Here is an 18,592-nt window from a genome sequence, read left to right as displayed (position 1 = left end):
CTCTCAAATAAACTGAACACTTTAGGATGGAAATTATTGATAATTTTGCTTATTTATTTTACAAATTAAAAACTCTGTTGTAAATTCGAGATGTAATAATTCCGACAACACCTAAAGGCAGCATCAGAGGCTCCTCAGCATCATTTCACAGAAGCCACGTGTGAAACTGAGCAAGTACATTTACTCGAATACTGTATTTAAATAAGAGTATGAGGTACTTTCTACTTCACTACATCTCAGAATTAAATATGTTTCAGTTACTACATTTATTATCTCCGGTTATCTAATGAGACACTCCAGGCAGATCTCTTTCTTTATTTCAAGAAGTTATGTCTAAGCTCTGATCTGATTGGAATAACTAAACACATATTCAGATCTTCTTTACATTTATTCAGAGATATTTTCTTAATAAAGACTCAGTAATAAAAAGTATGACAATGTTCGATGACAATACTGACAAATACTTTTTACTCTTTAAACTATTGATCCACACATAACGATGATAATTATTATGATTACTTATTATCCACTTCTTTTTATTGTCTGCCTTTGGAGTTAGTATTTTTTAACCCTAACCATGATGAAGAATGTCAGGAAATGACTCAAGGTGATAACTAACAGTAGAAGAAGAAGAAACCAATCACAATGTACTGATACTGTGATAATGCAACTACGACAAGCTGAGAGAACATTAATACTTGAGTGCTGGATTAATCTGGAGTATTTTTGTAGTGTACATTGCTTTGTTGGTATTTTTAATAAATCCAATCATAAAATCAATTTGTCGTTTGTTTCACTGCAGAACTAAATATTCTCATGTTCCCACCTCAGTGGTTTAGAAACTTTAATTTGACCCAAAGGTTTATTACCAAGTTGACAGAGGAGAACATTTTAATTTGTAATATCTGATCAACATCAATACATATTGATATTCACATTTTAACCCAGTTTTTGTAATTTATACAAAATGTTTTTAAACAATAACAAAATATTATTCACATTATGAAAAATCTACGGCATCGCTGCTCCTCCGAATGACGTGAAAATAGAATAATTTTGCATCAAGTAACAAACAAAACATCAAGATAAATCGATCGTGAAATCAATCTGAGAGTTCTGAATTTCATTTTAAACTTGAGATTTTGAAATCTTCTGAGCTGTGGGTCTTTCTCTTCTGCCTCCCATCTGCTGATAAACTCGATGTCTCCACCACCTCTAGCTCAGAACCAGCGTCTGCACAGGGATTCCTTTTGACGTCGGCTTTCCTCTGTCGCCACTGGTGAACACCTCCGAGCGCCAGGATGAAGATGCAGATCCCGAGCAGCAGTGAAACGACCACCAGCTCACTGTAGTACCTTGTCTCTGGGACGTTGAGTGTCTCCCTCAAGGACTGGCTGTCCTTCCTGAAGGTCAAGGTGCGGTTCAAACCATCATCCTGAATGTTGCGTTTGGGATTAGGACTGTGGCTGTTGGAAGTGACATCGTCCTGAAGGTTGGTTGTGAATTCATCGTCTTCGTCCTCTGCGTCTCCTGACGGTCCTATCGTCACCGTTTGTTGTTTCTCAGGAACAAACTCCTCAAACGAATCGTCTTCACTGTCGTAGCCGGGGTCCTTTGGATCATTTGGGATGATAGATCGTGGAGAAACCATTGGTTGGACAGTATAGCTCATGACTACTTCCTTGTACCCGCCCTCCTCTGCCTCACAGTGGTACGTCCCAAAGGTGGCGTCGGCAGCATGGAAGATGAGGCTGCCATCAGTTGATTGGATGAAGAGTTTCTCTGACAGGTTTTGGAACCGAGGGGAGGTCCAGGTCAGAGTGGCCATGTTGGATGGTTTGATACACTGGAGTCTAACTACTTCATTCAGACCAGCACTGACCTCTGCTGGACAGAAATCATAACGAGTAAAATACATGAGAGAGCAAGAAATTACTGAACGTATTTATATACATTCACTCATCTTTATATACAATTGCGGATCGTCTTTATAAATAGCGTAAACATTTACCTGTGTCCTCAGTGTTCCTGATTTGTTGTAAACATTCTTTTTCGACGTTTCCGTTTTCCACGTCCTGAACACTGAGGAGGAAGAAGACTGTCAGTCACTGCACAAGGCATATGTTCTCAAATTAACTGAAACCTGTTGTAGATCTCTGGACTTGTTTATGATAATTCTTTTGAATCTCTATAACAGTAGTTTTCATTTGTGAGACAATAATGAATCGTTCACCAACATGTGTTCACGCTCGTGGTTTAGACTCGTGCACTCCCTCCTGGTCGGACTCCACCCACACAAGGGATCTCTGGCCAGAACACACTGACTGCAGCTTCTGTAAACGGAGCAGTTCGCCACAGGGACTGAGGTGACACCCTCCGACGTTCCCACGTATACCGCCCCCTACAGGAGAGGAGAATACTGTGACATGTACTCTGTAGTCTAAGTGAATGCTCAGTTCTCAGGTGTCAGGTTTACCTTGGTGGACGAGAGTACGATGCTTTTCACAAGCTGTGGATGAGTGAAGACCTGAATCTCCTCAATGAGCCGGGCGCCCCGATCCAGAAAAACCATCTTGTGCAGGAATCCAGACTCTGTACGTAAGAGGAGTAATTACTTTTTAAGTCAGAACAAAATGTTCTCATCATCGGGTTCGTTCATGCTGTTTAATCTCCTGACCTGTGAGCAGGAAGAGGACGGTGTACTGCTTGCCATTAGCTGCCATCGTCCTCATCGCAGCCACACGACTGTACTGATGCTCCGAGGAAACAACCGCTGGGCCGTCTGTCACAGGTTTGACTCCACCGCTGGTCAGGAAAGACCTCTTCACCTCCTCTAGCTCAGAATCAGTGGCTTTGTCCAGTCCGCACTGTCGAGCAGCATCGTAACAGGACGGCAGCATTTTAAACAGAACAATCTCAGAGTGAAAATGATTGAGAACAAAGCCGGGCACACAATCGAACCCTGAGGTACTCCGTTCTTGATAAGTCCTTAAAGAAGCGGCATGAACTTGATTCAAAGGTCACGGTAACCTCACCCTCCGCTTACAACATAAAAGAGAACCTGTGGTAGCTTCAGCTGTCATGAAAAAAGAGGACCCGCTCCTGATGTAAATATAAAGTATTTCAATATAAAGGGCCTATCCTAGTGTAAAGAAAACAACAATTCGTACAATTTAGATGAAACACAGTAGAGAAAATATTACTAGGATTATTTCATATAAAATTTCTGCCAATAGATCCTTTCTATACACACTTGACCTTTAACCTAATTTAATTTGTTTTAAACCTGACTGAACTTGTTTTAACTTGACGTTACTGTGGTGGTGCGACTCTTGGGATATCTTTGGTGATTGTCCTCACCTGTCCCAGGTACCAGTGTTTTCCCTGCTGAAGACTCCACTGGTGTGTCTTCATGTCGAAGGTCCTGTAGCTCCCAGCGAACACCATCCTGACGTCCTGCAGCTTAAAGACACAGACAGCAGACTGACGGCCTGAGGACCTGAAGGAGACCAGAGGACAAACTGTGTTATTATCAGAGTGATATTAATATTCATTACATTCTTCACAGAGTTCACAGGAAGGTTTTTCCTCTTCTGATCAAACCTTGGTCAAGTCAGAAGAAGTATAGACTTCCTGTTGACATTTGGACTAAGCTGTTGGAACTAACTGAACTTCATTAACTCTCGACTTGTTTGGTTTATAAAAACTTTGATGAAGACTTTAGATTGGGTCCGAAACCAGATGCAGCTGGTCAACTTATTATATATTATTATATGTATTATACATACATTTTTATTAACTGCTGACACTCTTCAGAGATGAAGGATTGTCTTCAGATGCTCATAAACATGTTTTCATGTTTTCTTACCACTGAGAGGTGAAGACGCCGTAGAACAGGGTGTCAGAGGCATCGCCGCCCTCTGGTGGCTGCAGGGTGAACATGTCCTGGAGAATGTTGAAGGGAAGCTGTTTGTGAGATTGACAGAGAAGAGAAGCTTTGGCGAAGGACGTCCACTTCTTCTGCAGTGTCCTCTGTCCACCACTGTCGTCCTGGAAACCATCAGAGAAGACACAACTTCAGGGAAGCTGCATCTGACCAAAGTTAATAAATATGTATGTATAATACATATAATAATATATAATAAGTTGACCAGTGATCGTATATAAAGATGTTTAGTTCCTCGGTGTTTACCCTACAGACTTGAGCAACTCGTGGAATCTGCAGTTTGTCAACGAAGCTGAACTCTTTCCCGACTTCACTGAAAAAGAAGTAGAGCTTCCTCTCCACCGGGTCCGCCGACGAGCCGACGAACGATGGCTCTAAAATACAAGAAGTGATGACAGACGAGGAAAGTCATAGTGATGAGCACAGACAGAGAAACATTCAGATCTGATCAGTTCTTTTAAAAATGTCCCGCCAGAGATTTGTGCCAGGATCGAAATACAAGTTCTGAGAGAAGATGTTAATGTGGCAATTACAGATGTAAAAAATATGTACAGTGAAGGTAATAAGTGTTTGATCCCTTGCCGATTTTGTAAATCTGCTCACTGACTACGAAATGAACAGTAAATAGTTGTAGTCGTAGGTTTATTGCAACAGTGAGAGACAGAATATCCCCAAAAATATCCAGAAAATAACATCATAAAAATTATAAATTGATTTACATTTGATTGTGTGAAATAAGTATTTGATCTCCTAGCAAAACCTGACTTAGTACTTGGTGGAGAAACTGTTCTTGGGCGCTGAGAGGGGGGGGCGGGGCACTCAAAACAGGTCAATCTGAGGAGGACTGTTTTAGACAGGGTAAAAAGATCCTGTTTTAAATTATCCTTGTGGTAATTTGACCATAATATGTTACAGGGTTAACCCCTAACCCTTACATTTCATTAAACCCCAAGGAACCACATCAACTGTGGTGAAATGGGCATAATATGTCCCCTTTAAGGTAAGGAGACTTGCTAGGCCCCTCCAGGACCTTAATGTGCTTCTTCTTGAGCCACTCCTTTGTTGGCCATATGTTTTTGTCACCGTCGTGTTGGAAGACACATCCACGACCATTTTCAGTGTCCTGGCTGAGGGAAGAAGTTTGTCGCCCACGTTTTCCCGGTACATGGTCCCGTCGATCCTCATCTCGATGCGGTGAAGTCGTCCTGTCCCCTCAGCAGAGAAACACCCCCGAAGCCTAATGTTTCCACCTCCATGCTGGACTTCGGGGTTCCTGGGGTTATAGTCATCATTCCTCTTTCTCCGAATACGGCGAGTCCAATTCGATTTTGGACTCATCTGACCACATCACCCTCTCCCAGCTTTCTCTGAATCATTCAGGTGTTCATTGGCAACCTTCAGACGGGCCTGTACTTGCGTCTTCTTGAGCAGGGGGACCTTGCTGGTGCTACAGGATTTTAATCCATTACGGCGTAGTGTGTTACTAATGGTTTTCTTAAGGACTGTGGTCCCAGCTGTCTTGAGGTCATTAACCAGTACATCCTGTGTAGTTCTGGGCTGATCCCCTCAGCTTTATCATGATCATCGATACCCCATGAGGCAAGACCTTGCGTTGAGCCCCAGACCGAGGGTGATTGATGGCAATTTTGTGTTTTTTCCATTTCCGAATAATCGCAACAGCATTTGTCTACTTCTCACCAAGCTTCTTGCCGATGGTCTTGTAGCCCATTCCAGCCTCGTGCAGGTCTAAAATCTTGTGCCTGACTTTCCTAGACAGCTCTTTGGTCTTGCTGGGGCTGAGGTTGGAATCTGACTGATTGATTCTGTGGACGGGTGTCTTTTATACAGATAACGAGCTGAGATTCTGAGTACTTTTTTAAAGTGAGAGGATTATTCCAACTAGTCTATGGAAGTCAGAATTCTTGCTGGTTGGTAAGGGATCAAATACTTGTTTCCCTAAATCTAATGCAAATCAATTTAGAACTTTTATATTTTGTGATTTTCTGGATTTTGTTATTTTGAATTCTGTCTCTCACAAAAAAACAACCATTACAATTATAGACCTTTTATTTTCGTTTTAGTGGGCAAACTCACAAAATCAGCAAGGGATCAAATACTTATTTCCCTTTACTGTATTTATGACCTTTGACGGGAGATAAAGAAAAAAAATTTAGTGAGGAAATTCAGTTTGTAGCGTTTTGAAACATCACTTCAGGTGAGGTGAAACAAAAAAATAATCATGTTTTTATGAGTTTTAAAAAACAGTGTTATCTCTCCTGTCTCTTTAAGACCTCCCTTTCTATAAAGCCCAGCGAGCTCTGATTGGTCAGCTGACTCGCTCTGTTTTTAATTGATCACCCGCTTGCAGCACTTGTGGGAAAGATTAACTCAAACCCCGCCTCTGCTTTTCCTTCACCTAGCTTTGGTTTTTGGGTGAAAACATAACCTTCACTGTAAAAAAGGTTTAAAAAAAACTAACTTTTTGCCTCCTTTCAAAATAAAGAGTAAATTTTTTTCACTTGATTTTGAGTGTCCCTATGTAAATGTGGCTTCTTCTCATGCCCTGTTAATGTTTTCTGCAACACAGAAAGGCGAACATTCCTCAGGCCCTCGCTGGTAAAAGTCATCCAGTGAAGGAGACTGCCGTCTGGAGGTCATCGTGAATTCATAGAGCCGTAGTTACATTTCAGTTGTTAGGGGGATGTCAGACTAGCCAATAGTGGCCTAGTGGCTAGTCAGACATAGTGTAAGTATTGTGCGAACACTAAAACAAGCCTTGCACAATACACACTGATCATCGTAATGGGACATCATGTTAATAATAAACATTATTTACTCTCTGAAAAATAAATAAGGGACACCTCATTGGTAGGGCTGGCCGACCCGATTGCCTTCACCATTCCTGGTGTGGTGAATTTTTTTAGCCCCTTTTTTTGTCAGTGAAACGATTTTTTAACTATTTGATCCTGAATTGATTTAGATGCATATTTTTGAGTGACATGAACACATGGGAAACAAATTATTATCCAGCAATTCACTTTAATAATAAACAAAAGTTTTTCAAGGGACGGTTGGCAACCCTACTCACCGTCCAGTAAACTGACGGATGTGTCCTGGCTGACGTTAGGACGACTGTCTTTGCTGAAGTGTCGAGAAATCTGTGGTTCGACGCCTCTGAAGTCGCTGGTTGTAGCGGTGAACAACTCGCCGTCTGCACACGGACAAACACAACAGCTGAGGAAACACACGTGACTGTGGGTTCAGTAAAACAACAGGACTCAATAAGCAACACTTATAGACCTGCTTCTTGTACAGTCAGCCAATCACAAGAGCAGCTTCAGATTCAGAGACTTTCTACTCAAACATTCATAGCATCCAGTAGAGTCGAATTAAGGTTCGAGACACTTCTGCAATGGCTTCACTTTCTGAGTCTACACATTTTTTTATAAACAGGCATCTTAAGGCCAGTATCCAACCTCCAATTCATCAGAGAGACACTTGAAAAACTTGTTTTGTGCAAATAAACTTCTTCCTAAAAGAGAACACATCCTGGAGGAGTTTCAGGCTTCAGAGCTCGTCACTGAAACTGAAATAATCACCTCAGACTAAAGTCTGAGGAAAACAAGGTTTTGATTCTCATCCTCCTGGAATTGAGCTTTTGATACGATTTGACCACAACTTCCATATCACTGGTCTTGAGAAGTTTATCTGTCTGAGTCCTGAACAAAACGTACGATAAAGGGAGGAAGTTCTAAGTCTACGTTGGAGAACATGTGTCTGACAAACAGCTGTTTTGAGGTTCCACAGGGCAGCTGCCTAGGACCTTTGTTATTTTCACTGAACATGCTGCCACTGGGTGACATCATCAGAACGCAAATTGTTTCTGTAGTTACGCAGATGAAACACAACTTTTCATCGCTACTGAGCAAAAAAGATGTCAACGCTCTTTGCTGCATCACTAACGTTCTTTCAGGAATAAATACACGTAGAAGAAACAATTTCCTGAAGAACAATGTGCATAAAACAGAAATCCTTTTGTTGGCCCAAAATCAAAAAGAGAAACACTATAAAACAATCTGGGTTAGGGTTAGCTGGGTTCTAGCTGCGCTGCACTGGTTGTTCCACAGAGGATTGCCTTTAAGGTTCTCCTCCTCACATGCAAGGTTCTGGAGTTACCCAGTTACAAAGATGCCTCTCTAGAGAAATATGTTCCCTCTAGAGCACTGAGAACATCTTAGAGGTTGTAGCCCAAAGACAATCTGAGACAGGCTGCTGCTAGATATATTACAATTTTATATTGGTCTACACCTTTTTTGTCAGCTAGGAGGAGGGGCCTAAGTCTCCAATTGCCTGAGGGTCTATTGCAGCTTGAGAACACAGTTAAAGTCGCCTCCTATTTTCAAATTGTAATTGTTATCATTGGGTATGATAGAGAATAGCTCAGTAAAGAAATTCCTTTTCTTTTAGATATCATTTTAACATGCTCTTATGTTTCTTAAAAATATGTCTTCTTATTTGAATCACATTTGAAAATGTTTTTATTGCTATTTATAATATATATAGTGCACATTAGGCTGCATTTCTTGTAAGAAAGATGCTATAGAAATAAAGTTTATTATTATCATTATCATCAGTCTGTGATTTTCATGTTTGAGAGTTTGTTCTCTTTAAACAGCTGTGATGATGTCACTGACTCACCAATGGCGATTGCGGAATTCCTCTGGAAGGGGCTGAACGGACATCGACCTTTAGCCCCGTTGTGTTGGACCAAAGAGAAACTCGCAGTGTCCTGTGGAAAAGAAAGAAAATCTGAACTGAACAGGAGAAAAAACTAATGTCAATGTTTGAATACGTGAAACTATCAATCAATCAAATTTTATTTGTATAGCCCATATTCACAAATCACAATTTGTCTCATAGTCTTTAACATGGTGAGACATCCTCTGTCCTTCACCCTCAACAAGAGTCAGGACAAACTACTAAAAACCTTTTAACAGGTACAAATACATAGAAACCTCAGAGACACATGTGAGGACCCATCTCCCAGGACGGACACAAGTCAACAGATGTCAAGTGAAGGAAACATCATCAGGATTAAAGTTGTTAGCAGCATTGATGAGGGGAAACATCTTGAAGGATAACTTCAATACTATATGTCAATCAGTCCTGCTGCATCATAGTCTATGGTCAGCAGCCAGCAGGACCATGATCCACCATCCAGACCAGATCCACTATAGTCCACAGTCATTGTCCACTGCCACCAGTTAGGATCCATCATCAGCTGCTACCTCGGTCGTGGTCCACCACCATTAAATGATCATTATTATAACGATCAGCCTGCACGATATAGAATCCTTTATTAAACTATGTGTTTGGACTCACGATGAAGGCGTCACGAGGGCTGAAGGCGAAGCTGCCACAGGTGTAAAGGTGGGTTGAGTTTATCAGCTGCAGAACTCGGACAAAGTTCGGACAATCGACCTGCAGGCAGAGACAGACAGACAGACAGACAGACAGACAGACAGACAGGCAGAGACAGACAGACAGACAGAGAAGGTCAGTGAGATAGATACAAGATACATGTATTGGTCCCACAAACACGCTATGCGGATGACACCCGGTTATATTTGTCACTAAAACCTGAACAAAGTAATCAATTAACTAAACTTCATCATGTCTCAAGGACATAAAAACCTGGATGACCCGCAAGTTTCTCTTATTAAACTCAGACAAAACAGAGGTTATAATACTTGGCCCCAAACACCTTAGAGATGCATTATCTCATGATGAAGCTGCGCTAGACGACATTGCCCTTGCTTCCAACAAAACAGTCAGGAACTTGGGAGTGATCTTCGATCCTGATTTATCCTTTAATAGTCACTTAAAACAAATTTCTAGAACCGCCTTTTTCCACTTGCGTAATATCTCAAAAATCAGACATGTCCTTTCGCAAAAAGATGCAGGAAAACGAGTCCACGCCTTTGTTACATCGAGACTGGACTATTGTAATTCATTATTATCAGGCTCCAGCAGGAAGTCGTTAAAGACTCTACAGCTTGTCCAAAGTGCTGCAGCACGTGTCCTGAAGACAACCAGGGACAAAGAGCACATGTCTCCTGTGTTTGCATCGCTACACTGGCTTCCAGTTAAATCTAGACTAGAATATAAAATTCTCCTCCTCACCTTCAAGGCCCTTAATAATATAGCGCCTTTTTACCTTAAAGAGCTGTTAGTACCTTATAAACCCACTAGAGCATTCCGCTCCCAGAATTTAGGCTGTCGTCCCATAAAGTAGAGTAGGAGCCAGAGCTTTCAGCCATCAAGCCCCTCGGCTGTGGAATAATCTCTCACTTTCAGTTCGGGAGGCAGACACCATCTGTTCGTTTAAGAGTAGGCTCAAAACCTTCCTTTTTGATAAAGCTTATAGTTAGAGCTAATTAGTGCTGCAGAACGTTACTTGTTCTATTTTATGACATATGACACACGGAGCTTCTCCTTCCAGCTTCTCCTTCCTCTTCTCCATCCCTATCCCCCTTCCCCGGAATCCCTTTGCTTTATCACCCGCAGATCCAGGGCCTCTGTGGCCGCACCATGGATTGCGGTTTGTTGATTGCGCACCGGGGGTCGTGGTGGTGGATCCAGTTTGGCGGATTCTGTGTTATGTGGGCTGATCGTGGTGGTGGTGGCGGACCCTGTGTCGCGTTGGCATTGGGCACGGGCAGTGGACCAGGACCGCGGCGGCGGCTCGTGGTGGGTCCTGGTGGGCGGCGGTGGACGGTGACTGAGGACTGGAGTGGCGTTCTGGTCTGGATGGTGGATCGTGGTCCTGCTGGTTGCTGACCATGGACTGTGATCGCAGCGGGACTGCTTGGCATGTCATGTTGGGGTTGTCCTTCGGGATGTCTACCCTCATCAAATGCTGCTAGAGACTTTAATCTTTAATCTTGAAGACTTTAATCTTGATGATGTTTTCCTGCACGTGGCATCTATTGCACATCTGTCCGTCCTGGGAGACGGATCCTCACATGTGTCTCTGAGGTTTCTACGTATTTTTACTTGTTAAAAGGGTTTTTAGTAGTTTTTCCTTACTCTTGCTGAGGGTGAAGGACAGAGGATGTCACACCCTGTTAAAGCCCTATGAGACGAATTGTAATTTGTGAATATGGGCTATACAAATAAAATTTGATTGATTGATTGTCTTATTTCTATTTTTGTTTTCACTCCGTGGAGTCGAACCAGAGACCAACCAGTCGATTTTCTTTTTTTTTAAGATAGATAGACAGACAGGTGGACATCGGTGTACGCTATGTTGAGGCCGCTTAGCTTAGCTTAGCAGAGCTCAGCTTAGCAGAGGTTAGCTTAGCAGAGGTTAGCTTAGCAGAGGTTAGCTTAGCAGAAGTTAGCTTAGCAGAGGTTAGTTTAGCAGAGGTTAGCTTAGCAGAGCTCAGCTTAGCAGAGGTCAGCTTAGCAGAGGTTAGCTTAGCAGAGGTTAGCTTAGCAGAGGTTAGCTTAGCAGAGGTTAGCTTAGCAGAGCTCAGCTTAGCAGAGGTTAGCTTAGCAGCGGTTAGCTTAGCAGAGCTCAGCTTAGCAGAGGTCAGCTTAGCAGCGGTTAGCTTAGTAGAGCTCAGCTTAGCAGAGGTCAGCTTAGCAGAGGTTAGCTTAGCACAGCTCAGTTTAGCAGAGGCTAGCTTAGCAGAGGTTAGCTTACCAGAGCTCAGTTTAGCAGAGGTTAGCTTAGCAGAGCTCAGCTTAGCCGAGGTTAGGGAGCTGCTGTCTGTTGAGAATTACCTCTTGATTCTTCCCTTTACCTCGACACTCCTTGATGTCATCCTCAGACGGACGCCATGACACCTGGACAGATACAGTTTCAGTCCAAACTTTAAATGTTTGATCTTTCCAACATGAATCTGAGCCTTGTGTTTTTTCTAAACTTCATCACGGCTGCAGCAGGTTAATCACCTTCCTCCTCAGGCTGATGACATCACTCTGACTAATGTCCAATGAGAGGACAGCATCTCGTGCCCCGACATACAGGGTGGAGCCATCGTCGCTTAACAGCAGTGTGGTGGTGTTGTGGACATCGTGGAGGCTGAAGTGGACGAGAGGTCGTCCTGTGGAGTCTGAGAGACAACAAACAGACGACTAGAAGTTTAGCCTGAATCACAAACTGTAAATAAAGATGGATGACATCACAGAAAGTGTCTCTATGGCCCCCTGGGCGAGCTGTAGGATAACAGCTGTTATTATTATTATTATTACTATTATTTTTAACAATAATACTTTTTATTACATATTACTATATGAACTGTTGTTGCTATCATACATATAATCTTTACACTGTTAATGTTTTCATTATAACAACTCAGAGCTGATACCTGATGCTGCACAAGTGTTCCTGGTCTCCCTCTCCCCCCTATCTCTCTCTTCTCTCTACTCTACTCCCCATCCCCCCCGGAACTTCTGGTTTCTCTATAAAAAGATTTGAAGGTCTTGACTTTCAATGTAAAGTGCCTTGAGATGATGTTTATTATGATTTGGCGCAATATAAATACAATTGAATTGAATTGGTGTCTGGCTGCAGTAAAGGTCATAAACCCTCCATGTGAGCGGATGGGACATGGAACAATCTAAAAAAAAATCAAAGTAGACGTTAAATAAATGTTTGTAAAGATGTTTCTGTCGTTTCAGCTCGTTCTCATCTCTCTGATGTTTGTTCAGTTTGGTTTGAATCAGTTATTTGATGATATGAAAACAGGCATGGTTGAGAGCTGAGACTGACTCAGGATTGGTCAAGAGTGAGTGTGGGTGGGACCTTGATGCCACGCCTCCACTCCACATCACTACTGCACCGACAGTCATTGATGTGAATTCAGATGCAGCTGATCACACAGTTTATGATCTGGAACATTTGACTCCACATTTAGAAACATGTTAAACAGGAGCACAGATTGTCTCTGAAAACGTAAAAAGGACATTGAGAAATAACAAAAAGACTTTCTGCTCAGGCATGAATTTGTCAAACAGAAATGAGCCGAGAGCTAAACAACCTTCTCCTTGTTTGAGGTTTACTGGCAAACTGCATGTTGATACATTCTGGTTAAAGGTTTCACACTGACTACATCCTGGTGGAAAGAGGAAATGGTTTCTTCAGTTTCTACTCTGTGTTTTCACCGTTTCCTTCAAAGAAAGAACTTCATCGCTGTTGTTCTTTTTAAAGTCACCTGACGAGTTCAATTGTTTTTCTCTGAATTCAGTTCAGAGTTGTCATCCATCACACCTTCACCAACATCTCTCAGATGTCAAAACCTGGTTCAGACCTGAACCTTGTCCTCTGGAGGAGTAAATACCACAAAGTAAAAATACTGTCCAAGTAAAATTCATGCATTTCATCAAAAATCCTACTTCAATGGGAAAACACACAGCAAAGAGGCATCTACATCAATAAAAGTAAAATGTCCAAAAATATCCTATTTTACGAAAATAAAGTACTATCATTATTAGTATTGCTGTTCTTGTTAATATTATTTTATTTCTTGCAAATGAATTTTGAAAAAACATTGATGCTTAAACTGACTTGAAGTATGCAGTGCTAGCCTGACGTTGTCAGACTCACATTCTAGTCAGAATGTGAGTCTGAGACCGCTCCATTGGGCTGTGATTATGGGGCGTGTTTTCAACAGAGCAACGTAGTATGTGACGTATGCTAAGCAACGCATTGTGAGTTATTTACTAACGCCGGGTTCACACCGGACGCTTCAGCGCAGCGCCAAGCCTTAAATAACAGCTGGCTCCCATCCACTCCCATGTTAAAACTTTGTGCCGGTCACACCGGAGGCTGAAGCACCGCGAGGCAGCCTTGGCGCAGCGCGGTGCTTCAGCCTCCGGTGTGACCGGCACAAAGCCGTGCAGCGATCTACTGGATCAACGGGTGATATTATTAGCGCTGCCCGGCGGTTCAGCGTCGCTTCAGTGTCCGTTGTGAACAGCCAAGCGCCGGGGCGATAGGGATTAGCGCGGTGCTCTGGCGTCGCCTCCACGTTCTGTGTTCCTCTTTCAAAATGAATGCGCTGTCGATGTCTTCTAAAACAGACTCAATGGCAGCATCTACACATCTCAGCTCGCCAGCGGCAGCCATGTTTGTTGAAAACGAATTCAACCTAAGGGCACTTTGGTGACGTGGTTGATTACGTTACCGTTGATCATCTGTCAATCATCGTATAAAGCCCGCCCTGACAATCTGATTGGCCCGGTCGGGCATAATTTTTTCCCAACGGAGCGACTCCAGACCGAACCGCCCGACCTAAAATGTTGTGGGCGGGGCTAAGTTCGTCTGGCATCCAGGCTAATGCAGTGCAGTACTTGAGTAAATGTACTTCTTCACTTTCCACCAGTGTTGTTATACAGCAGGTCCAGTGTCTTTATCTGTTGTGTCAAGAGCCTTCCCATCATGTACGTGTTCTCAGCATGTGGTAAACCGGACGTTTTTTATATTACCTCTTTATTTGTGTCTCATAAAACTTCTCATCGATGAGGCGCTAACAGGAAGTGAGGGAGCAGAACAAACCACCACAGACAGAACCTCTTCCTGTTTCCGAGGATGTGGCTCAGAGCTTCAGACAGTTTGTGTCTCAGCTCAGGTCAAAATAAGAAGCTGTGAAAACACGCTGGATTCTGTCTGAGAGATTTTCAATGAACTGATGAAGAGAAATAAAAAATATTAACAAAGATAAAAACCCTTTGTTATTTACAGAAGAGGAAGATACTGACACGTTTGAGTTTTCAGACTAACACAACCTCCTTCCATACAAACGTTTTAGTAATAATATCATAAATAATCTGATTCCACACTAACACACCTGAAGACACGTCACACGATCATTCACGTACACTGGTCATGTGATGTAAACAGGAAGTAGATCTCCTGTGCTCCTCTGAAGGAAGAAGAGTGATGGGGAAGAGTCGGAGCAGGGATTTCTTTTCTCTGAGCGACGACGAGATGGAACTGTTACTGACAGGAAGTGTTACTGACAGGAAGTGTTACTGACAGGAAGTACTAGTGACGCTTTGTGTTATACGCTGGTAGTCAAGTCATGTGACTGATGAGAACCAATCAGGAGGAGAATGTCTGCGTCATCATTTACAAAAGTCTCAGCTCCTGTTTGTCCAGACTAAAACACAAACCCAGAGTTTTCAAACTAAAACGAGACTAGCCATATTTCGTAAAGTGAAAACTATTGATACTTAACCATTTTTACCAGAGTAGAACTTATTGATTATTTCAGATCGAGGTTATTAAGTCTGTAGTTTTATTTTAATATCACTCCTGAAACCAATAATTGAAACCTGTTGCTGAGTCACTTTAAAATTGATCAGAATCTCTTTCTTGTGTTTTTATCTGATGAGTTTTATTATGAAATTAGTATTTGATTTGTTAAATATCAGGTTATGATTAGTTCCAGTGAAACATAGAAAATGTTTAATATTAGACATCATATTTTACATTTCCATGTGTCGTCTGTTCACATGTGATGCATTGATTCATTTCTTAACTGTGTTCATATATTTAGTCACATAAGAAAATGATTCTCACTTAGCTTTTATATTTTTGACACAACGGTTGAATGTTTTAAACCAGGAAATAAGACGTCATTCCGTCATTTCAAAATAAGATCGCAGCTGTGACACAAACTTCATGAGCAATAACCAGACTGATGATCAAAACTGATTGATTATTGATAAGAAATGTTTTTGGACTCACTGAGGGGGAAGGAGATCCGAGCAGGAGGCAGAGAGCTGGCGGAGGTCAGCACGCCGAGAAGGAGGAGGAAGAGGAGAGTGGCTGATGGAGCCATGATGGAGGAGGTGAAGATGAAGGGACGATAATGATAAAGACTAAATATGTTCGTCGTTGTCTTGAGTCGACGGCAGGAAACTGACTGTGATACTGAGAAGAGACTCAGGAGTGACCACAACTTCCTGTTACTGCAGAGATCGGCTGGGGCTGGGGGGGGGGGGGGGGGGGGGGGGGTAGAAAGCTTCTGTGAACCATCATCGTCTGATGAGTCACTGTTCAAGTAACCTCGTACAGACAACTAAGTATATTAAATAGTTATACACCCAGTGGCGGGGCGGCTCCTTCTCATGTCACGTGGGGGGCGCACGAGCACTTAAAAAAAATCATCTGGCCCGTAAAGCGTTTTTTTTATGATCTATCATATCACTGTGTGTGGAAGTGGCAAATTGGCGCCTCCTGCTTGATGCTGTGTGAGAAAGAGGAAGGGGAGGGGGGGACAGTTCACCTCTGGGTCTCCCAAATGGAACGGACAAGGGGGGGGGGGGGGGGGGGATCCACTGTACAGAGCAGTGATTCTCAAACTGTGTGGCGCGTCCCGTCCGCATCGCTTTAACAGCGGAGCAGAAAACACATCGGGGTCTGCAACCCGCCCCTCTGAAGACCCGCCCCTCTGAAGACCCGCCCCTCTGCAGCGGCTTCCTGAACAGTGTTGCGTGTGTCGCGGACACACACAACACAGGCGCCGGGGCTCCGCCCCCCCCCCCCCCCTCCGCTCACTCTCTCAGAGACACACAGTGAGATCAGAGCTCGTTCACGTGCAGCAGGTCAGGGACAAACAAGAGATTCAAAAACCAAGTTGAAAAGAAAGTACGATGAAGCCGCTCGGAGGGGGTCTCGCCCGGGGCGCAATTCCATGTAGAACCGCCACTGTATACAATATATATCAAATTACAATTTTCTTTGATATACAGGACTGTCTCAGAAAATTAGAATATTGTGATAAAGTTCTTTATTTTCTGTAATGCAATTAAAAAAACAAAAATGTCATGCATTCTGGATTCATTACAAATCAACTGAAATATTGCAAGCCTTTTATTCTTTTAATATTGCTGATTATAGCTTACAGCTTAAGAAAACTCAAATATCCTATCTCTAAATATTAGAATATCATGAAAAAGTATACTAGTAGGGTATTCAACTAATCACTTGAATCGTCTAATTAACTCGAAACACCTGCAAGGGTTTCCTGAGCCTTGAAAAACACTCAGCTTGGTTCAGTAAACTAAATCACAAGTATGGGGAAGACTGCTGATCTGACTGCTGTCCAGAGGACCATCATTGACACCCTCCATCAGGAGGGTAAGACACAAAAAGAAATTTCTCAAAGAGCAAGCTGTTCACAGAGTGCAGTTTCAAAGCACATCCACAAAAAGTCTGTTGGCAGGAAACGCTGCACAACCAAGAGAGATGACCGCAGCCTTAACAGCATTGTGAAGAAGGGTCGCTTCCAGAATTTGGGGGAGCTTCAAAGACAGTGGACTGAAGCTGGAGTCCAGGTATCAAAAGCCACTGTTCACAGACGTGTCCGGGAAATGGGCTACAATAGCCGTATTCCCCTGGTCAAGCCACTTCTGAACTCAAGACAACGGAAGAAGCGTCTGACTTGGGCTATGGAAAAGAAGCACTGGACAGTTGCAGAGTGGTCCAAAGTCCTCTTTTCAGACGAAAGCAAGTGTTGTATTTCATTTGGAAGTCAAGGCGCCAGAGTCTGGAGAAAGGCTGGAGAGGAGCAAAATCCAAGTTGCTTGAAATCCAGTGTGAAGTTCCCACAGTCAGTGATGGTTTGGGGAGCCATGTCAGCTGCTGGTGTTGGTCCACTGTGTTTCATCAAGTCCAGAGTAAATGCAGCTGTGTACCAAGAGATTTTAGAGCACTACATGCTTCCGTCTGCTGAAAAGCTCTATGGAGATGAGGATTTCATTTTCCAGCATGATCTGGCACCTGCCCACAGTGCCAAAACCACCAGTAACTGGTGTACTGACCATGGCATTACTGTCCTCGATTGGCCTGCCAATTCCCCTGACCTGAACCCCATAGAGAATTTGTGGGGTATTATGAAGAAGAAGCTGAAAGACACCAGACCCAACAATGCAAATGAGCTAAAGGCCGCTGTTGAAGCATCCTGGGCATCCATAAACCCTAAGCAATGCCACAGGCTGATTGCCTCCATGCCACGCCGCATTGATGCAGTAATCCGTGCAAAAGGATTCCCAACCAAGTACTGAGTGCATTAATGGACATTTTCAAATGTTTGATTTTGTTTTGCTGTTATAAATCTTTTTTTTACTTGGTCTGAGGAAATATTCAAATTTTTTGAGATAGGATTTTCGAGTTTTCTTAAGCTGTAAGCCATAATCAGCAATATTAAAAGAATAAAAGGCTTGCAATATTTCAGTTGATTTGTAATGAATCCAGAATGCATGACATTTTTGTTTTTTTAATTGCATTACAAAAAATAAAGAACTTTATCACAATATTCTAATTTTCTGAGACAGTCCTGTATATATATATATATATAAGAAAATCGTAATTTTCCTCTTCAGGTGACTGTAACAGGTTTTTAATGTTAAGAAAACACTGTCCTCAGACTATCCATTGCTGCAGCTCCTCTTTTAGCCTCTGTCTTAAACCCTTGGTTTTAGCTTGTGTAGCTTTAAGATCCCCCCCTCTGAATGAAGCCCACACTGCCCTGATTGGTCAGCTGGTCATCTCTGTTGTGATTGGTCAACAGTGTGTCAGACACTAACACTCTTATTAGTCACTTTATTATTTTGTTTGTGTGTCTCTTTCTC

The 18,592-nt window shown here is 42.6% G+C and overlaps 1 protein-coding gene across 2 annotated transcripts; it reads right to left on the bottom strand.

Moving 5' to 3' along the window:
* Positions 1-300: 300 nt before the first annotated feature.
* Positions 301-15,940, bottom strand: LOC128449408 (semaphorin-4A). Of its 2 annotated transcripts, none has more exons than XM_053432558.1 (14): positions 15,705-15,940; positions 11,906-12,066; positions 11,735-11,797; positions 9,329-9,427; positions 8,645-8,735; positions 7,035-7,157; positions 4,193-4,320; positions 3,869-4,050; positions 3,361-3,499; positions 2,678-2,867; positions 2,477-2,592; positions 2,238-2,401; positions 2,012-2,082; positions 301-1,887 (listed from the first exon to the last, which is right to left on the bottom strand). In XM_053432558.1, the coding sequence occupies exons 1-14, from the start codon at positions 15,796-15,798 to the stop codon at positions 1,124-1,126; spliced, it is 2,385 nt and encodes a 794-aa protein (XP_053288533.1). In that variant the 5' UTR covers positions 15,799-15,940; the 3' UTR covers positions 301-1,123. The 2 variants fall into 2 exon arrangements, with proteins under 2 accessions (XP_053288533.1, XP_053288532.1); XM_053432557.1 differs by having other exon boundaries at positions 301-1,884; positions 15,705-15,934.
* Positions 15,941-18,592: the final 2,652 nt, after the last annotated feature.

The sequence above is a fragment of the Pleuronectes platessa genome, chromosome 10 (genome assembly GCF_947347685.1).
Source record: "Pleuronectes platessa chromosome 10, fPlePla1.1, whole genome shotgun sequence".
Classification (NCBI taxonomy): Eukaryota; Metazoa; Chordata; class Actinopteri; order Pleuronectiformes; family Pleuronectidae; genus Pleuronectes; species Pleuronectes platessa.
The sequence above is the reverse complement of the archived record's forward strand: the minus strand, read 5'-3'. Positions and strand labels throughout refer to the sequence as shown.